The sequence below is a fragment of the Gordionus sp. m RMFG-2023 genome, chromosome 2 (assembly GCF_954871325.1).
Source record: "Gordionus sp. m RMFG-2023 chromosome 2, tfGorSpeb1-WG-v2, whole genome shotgun sequence".
In the NCBI taxonomy this organism is placed as follows: Eukaryota; Metazoa; Nematomorpha; class Gordioida; order Chordodea; family Parachordodidae; genus Gordionus; species Gordionus sp. m RMFG-2023.
In genome coordinates this window covers 42104247-42110667 of record NC_088776.1, presented here as the reverse complement: position 1 = coordinate 42110667, position 6421 = coordinate 42104247, and the positions used below count along the sequence as shown (strand labels likewise).

At 26.4% G+C, this 6421-nt stretch overlaps 1 protein-coding gene across 1 annotated transcript; it reads right to left on the bottom strand.

Moving 5' to 3' along the window:
• Nucleotides 1-269: 269 nt before the first annotated feature.
• On the bottom strand, nt 270-5676 carry LOC135925562 (eukaryotic translation initiation factor 1A, X-chromosomal-like). Its single transcript, XM_065460951.1, has 6 exons — nt 5541-5676; nt 5416-5499; nt 5271-5374; nt 5095-5227; nt 4900-5012; nt 270-441 (listed from the first exon to the last, which is right to left on the bottom strand). The coding sequence occupies exons 1-6, from the start codon at nt 5554-5556 to the stop codon at nt 436-438; spliced, it is 456 nt and encodes a 151-aa protein (XP_065317023.1). The 5' UTR covers nt 5557-5676; the 3' UTR covers nt 270-435.
• Nucleotides 5677-6421: the final 745 nt, after the last annotated feature.

Below are 6421 nucleotides of genomic sequence, written 5' to 3'. Positions count from 1 at the left end.
AAATCATATAATTCAGTAAGATAAAATTAAGAATATGATTGGATCAAATTTAAAAATAAAACATTATTAGTTAATAATAAACTAAAAGTCAAATAAAAAATAGTGAAGATTTGAATTATTAAAAAACACTTTTTGTTTTTAGGGTTTTCTTTAAGCAATACTACACATCATTACATAGAGAATATTAATCATCATTTTAACAATATAAATTATTTTATTGAAAGTAAATGAAACATTAATAAATAATATTAAAATATAATTTTGTAATCATCGCATTAAAAATTTTACATCAAATAAGATATATATTTGGATATAACAAATGTGTTTTTTGTCATCATGTTTCAAATTTTAGTTTACAATACACAAAATAAATCATACGTAATTTAACAAACTTTATTTTCCGAATTGGAAACGTTTTTCTTTATATCTTGGATACTATATCTATATAATATTTTTTAAATAGAAAATATAGAAGTCATATAGGTAAGACATTTATTATTATAAAAATAATTGAGAAATTCTCATGAATATAAACACATGTGGCACATGACAAAGTATCTATAATTTGACCTCAGCCTGCACAACTGTTCGATTTTAGTTGGTATAAAATAAATCTTATCTTTATTTATTAGTCTCATTAAAATTAAACAGAAACTATTTGAGGACACCATGTTAAACAATGCTTTGTTATGAAGGTCTGCTAAGACATCCTTTGATTTACAAAATGATTGGGATGCTGTAATCGTGTCACGCTCCGTCGATTACCTACTCGAGCAATGACATACTGCAGTGCACTAACCTTCGTTTATTGGTAATGGATAAATCAGGTCACGAATGGTTAGAAGCTTATCCAGGCATGTTAAAAAATATCTTTTGACAAATAAGGAATTTAGTTATGCTTTGGCTATCAGACTTGGCCTAGACATATCTCTACCCTACTACTGTAAAAGGTATGGGGTAATGAGGCCAATGTTCCTTCTTATCTCGAACCAAGGGATACTTCAGTTATTCTCCCTGCTTGGTGGACATACATTAACCTTCTGGGATATAGGGAAACGCATGTATTAGGACTTCACATGTATAGACATTTTCGCCCTATCCAGACGCGTACGCAGGAATTTGGTCTGGGGGGGGGGGGATAATAAAATTTTTTAAGAAATATTATTGTTAATTAAAAATACTGAGCATAAATTTATTAGGACTAATAATTTTTCTAATACACAATTTTAAATTAATGTGAATTATAAAAAAATTATATATATAAACCGGCATTGAAAAACTATAAAATAAATGTGAATTATAAAATATCAAGTGAATATAACCACGATATGAATCACTTAAATGACCCAAAATTGAAATTTGAATTTTTTGAGCCTTTAAAATATATAAAGTATAAAAAATTTAAATGTTGGAAATATAAATTAATACACAAATAGTTTCTTAGGAATAATTGTATTTTGTATGTTTTGAGCTAATTTTTCAATTATCTATCCTTGCTTGGCGTTAAATGCCTATGAATATTCAAAAGATCCAAATCATTCAATCTACTTTCAGAAGATGTATTTCATAGGTATGTTTTTCAGAGACTTGCAGGTCCGGCCCCCGAGCCGGACAGTATTTTAATTTTTTTAATTATACCCGAGCCGGGCCCGAAATTATTTTAAAAAAAACACCCGGGCTGGGCCTGAAAATTTTTAAAAAAATATATCCGGGCCGGGCTATATATTTTAAAACCAAATATTTGAAATCGCCATTATTAGCTATAAAAATAATTTATTTTTGAAAAATTCGGGTCAGGCCTGAATTCAAAAAGCCGGGCCGTGACTAAAAAATTTTTTTTTTAAAAAAACCAGGGCCGAAAAAATTTTGAAAAAAAAAATCCGGGCCATGCTCTGCAAATAGAACATCTGCAGGGCTCTGTTATTCTTAAAAAGAGAATTCTCATTAGTTTACTAATGGGAAGTATATATATAACCATTTTAATACATTGGAAATGTAAACTAAAATGTGTTTGAAATAATGCAAAGCATCCATAGCATTTTTTGGGATTGTATCAACCATAGTTAATCTTTTAATCATAGTTATTCAGCTAATAAGGTATCATAAGATATTTTAACATCTTCATGATAAAAATCTAAGAAATATTTTTTTTCTTTTCTATCACCATCTGAAAAAGGTTGGAAAGGCTTTTGTGGAAGTAATATCTGCTGATTGGTAAGCACTGCATGATGAATTATCATTCATTTATTTGGGCTATAAATATATCTAAGAGAGGGGGCATTTGTTTTATAATACTTTTCTACTATCCTATATTAATGTTTTGACAATGAGCTTGCTCGCTGCAAGTGGAGGGAAACAAATATTAAACACGTATAACTATGCTTTTGACTCAACAATAACATATAAAATTCTTCATCAACATTACTCTAATTTCCTTGAGTTCTAATGAAATGCTCTCCGCTATTCTCATCTTCTTAATCAAGTCAATGTCATGTTTTTGAAAAGTAGTACATAAAATAGTTGTATAATTAAATAACACATTCTAATAAAAAATTTGGAATAAGTATTGAATCTAATAATTTTCTTGCTTCTGAGGAAATATTTTTTTCAAGCCATTGAGATATTTCAGTAATAGCATTAATAATCGGCTCTTCTAACTCCATAAAAGCTGTTACTGCTTGATGGTGGAGACTCGATCTCGTTGGACAAGCTAGCAATTTCTTTCTCCCTGTTAAGGAGTTTCAAATATAATTATTATCTGACTAGAAATTTAGATAAATAATATGACACTAAAATTTGAAAGTAATAGGTAAATTACGCCAAGGAAAATTTTGATAAAATAACTTAGTAGATGAATGTGATAAATAAATGTAATTAAATATATATATGAGATAGGAATAATATTTTTGAAAAATATAATCCGGCATCTGCATTTTTTGGCTTAAGGGGGGGGGGGGGTTTGGTCCCCCCCCCGCTGTTCACGCACCTGGCCCTATCAAATAATAATTACGATTCCATTGGGTATAGCAGAAAAAAGGATATTACAAAATATTTACATCTAGCCGACAACAATATATTTATGATCAATGTAGTTTTAACAAATTGCTCATTTGGGTAAGAGGCTAAATCCCTAATCAAACTAATTAGTCATAAGAGCCATAAAACAACAATCTCAAGGGCAATTCTGATTAAACAAGTTTCGAAACATTATGTTATAATTTTAAATTATTTAAATATTCATGGCTGACATCAGAGGAGGATGACTATTTTTAACAAAATTTTATTTTTTTTCTTCTAAATATGTTATCATATATGCAGTTTACATATTATTATAATTACTTTAAATAATTTCGATTATTAAATTAATAAAATGGATTACATTACAAAAAAAATGAATCTTATCTTTATTTATGAGTCTCATTAAAATTAAACAGATTTTTACTATAAAACACTGCTATTGATCTTTAGGTAGTAAAAATTTTTTTTTTAAATAAGTTCCAAATTGGCATAATTTATGTTGTCTTTCAAAAATATTAGGGCAGAGTGCATCCAAATTGGGGTGGAATTTTACAAAAAATAATATTAAAGTTCAAATATATTTCCTTTATTTAAACACAAACTTAGATTAGAATAACACCCATTTGAATAAAATAAATGTTTTGCAATTATGAATTTACATATAAAATTAAGTATTTAAATAATCTGTATCTGACCTACAAAATTTTTAAGCTGAGTTATTTTTATTTTTTTGGCCTGGTCCAAATTTTGACCTTTAGTAATATTTAATAGTATATTAAATTAATAAACCATATTGTTATGTGTTGATCAGTATTAAAGTTATATTTTGGTGTGATAAAACTATATATTTATTGGAAAAATTATATTGTATTTTTATATAAAAATGGTATATTATTTACTTTTATAATTATGGAACCTTAAGTCCACTTCTAGATGTCTGTTTTTTAAGACGGGTTTCTTAAGCTTTTTTTATTTCCAAATTAGGTTTGTAATTTGTGAAAATAATTTAATATTATTTTAAATTAATAACCATTTAATCATTAACAAAAAATAAATGTTTTTTTATTGATGGTGGCAAATTTATATTATGCACAAATTATCATTCTGGATTAAAAAAAATTGCTGGAAGAATGCCCAGAAAACCACTTTGAAAAAAAAAGATGCCTGGAAGTGGCATAAAAAGTCAATAATTTGGCATCAGCAAAAATAAAATGCTAATACCAATTTTCTCTGATTTTAGTAAATGTATTATATTTAATTATATTTATCAGTTTGGAACCAAAACTCTTTTAAAATTTGTAGGAACCAGTTTATCAAAGGTGCAAATAATTTATATTATATCTTTTAAAATATTTGGTGATCTATTTTAAAAAATTGTTTAATATTTTTGATTACTTAAACATTTTTAACTCCGTAAACAAAACCACCACTTATCAAATTTTGAAACTGAAGCCACCTTTTTAAAAAATATTTAGAAATAAAGTCCAGGTCCCAAATTCTGGTATTTACGTCTTTTAAAAAATCGGTCTAGTTTTTTAGGTATCGGTTTGATCTTTGTAAATCAGCTCAGGGTCATCCCTTGACTATTCTAAGAAAATAATTTTTATTTAATATTTCTAAATATATTGCAAACTGGACTATCTTGGCATGATTCAAATTAATTTTAAATCAATTTTGTTTCAGTTAAATAAATCACTAAATTTTAACAATAATTTAGCTATGTTTAGATGTTTGAAGCTAGAAAATATCTTTTAGATAATATTAATTAAAGCAACAACTTACATGTAGTAAATTGATCTCTTCTTATTCAAAAAATGACTTCAATCATTAATTATATATTTTCTATCTTATATGTCATTCAGTTATCAATTATAGACTTACATCATCAACTTCATCCTCACTATCATCATCCTCATCTTCCTCCTCTTGATCATCAAATTCTATATTGTCATCCTCAGGCTGAGCCCCAAACATATCTGTCTCATTTATTTTTGCTTTATTCATAATTAAGAGCATATTATAGTATTAATATAGGCACTATTTATAATATAAATGAGTATAAGATTCGATTTTTACCTGACATAGGAAGTTCACCATAATTTTTTAAATTCCTGGCTTCATTTGCATTGTATTTTAATATTACATCCGCTTTGGTATCTTGGTAATCCCGCAAACCAATAAGGATAATATCACCTTGACTAATCCATACCTTAATTAAAATTTTACCACTAAATATCAAAAAAAATATACACTTTTTTCCTTAGTTTTCCACGTATGTGACACAATCTTTTAACACCATCAAAGCATGATGCCTCTAGCCTCCCATTTCCGAGCATTTTGGTAACTTGTGCATATTCTAATTATCATTTTCTATATTTGAAAAAAATAAATTAATACCTTGGCCATCTTCCTTAAATATAAGCTCTCGTTTTTCGGTATCGTTTTCATTTTTACCTCTTCTTCTATTTTTACCACCCTTTCCTAAAGTAAATTTTAATTAATAAAGTAAATAGTTAAGATACCTTTATTTTTAGGCATTTTAGAGTTTTTAAAGAGTTATAAAATCAAATGGTGCTAACTAGCACAGTTATCGAAAAATGATTTTAAATAATAAATATTTTTCCTGAATTAAATACTTAAACCTGATATTACTAAAACTTTACTAAATGATATTATTACAAATGTTAACACATATTCTACACTCAGTTTGTTAAATTTCTAATAAATTAAATGGAAAAAGGAAATTTTCATTGATTTAGCAGCGGAACTTTTAAATGAGACACCCTTGAATAGGCAAGAGGAGGTCGTATGTGGTAGTCTACCCATGTTTTTATTAATATAATATAGTAAAACAATTTTATTATTAATAGTATTATGTATTCTAATTATTATGATTAATTTTACATGTAATATAGAACATTACTAAACATATAACATAATTAAAGTTTGTAATTCTATATTAAAAAATTAATTCAAATTGGATAAAATTACCCGTGATATACTTAGTGATACTGGAGGTTATAGTGGAAATGTTGAGAATGATTTTGTTCAGATCAAATTGAAAAAGTATGAAATAAATTTTCATATTATTCTTTATTATAAATGTTTGAAAATAATTAATTCGATAATCAAGGAATTAAGAGATTTTTTCTTATCTTATCATTGAAATTGTAATATGGCAAATATAAAAAATTAAGCTCTTCCACGAAAACTTGAACTCACATTTTGGAAATTAAAAAATTATAAGAGGTATGGACTTTAATCGTGGCTGTGATGCGAATTAGGCTACTAATTTATTTTTGATTTTTTAGACCCTTCTAAATTGAAAGAAGCTGTTTTTTTTAACAAACATTCATTTTATTTATTTAAAAAAAATATATATTTAAAATAACATGTAAACTAT

Bases quoted from the DNA above. Each gene is read 5' to 3' on its own strand.
- LOC135925562 (XM_065460951.1), bottom strand. The intron at 5,375-5,415 runs GTATTAATTTAT...AATGATAATTAG, and splicing joins ATTTAAGGAAGATGGCCAAG to AATATGCACAAGTTACCAAA. The intron at 5,013-5,094 runs GTAAAAATCGAA...TTATGAATAAAG, and splicing joins TGGTGAACTTCCTATGTCAG to CAAAAATAAATGAGACAGAT.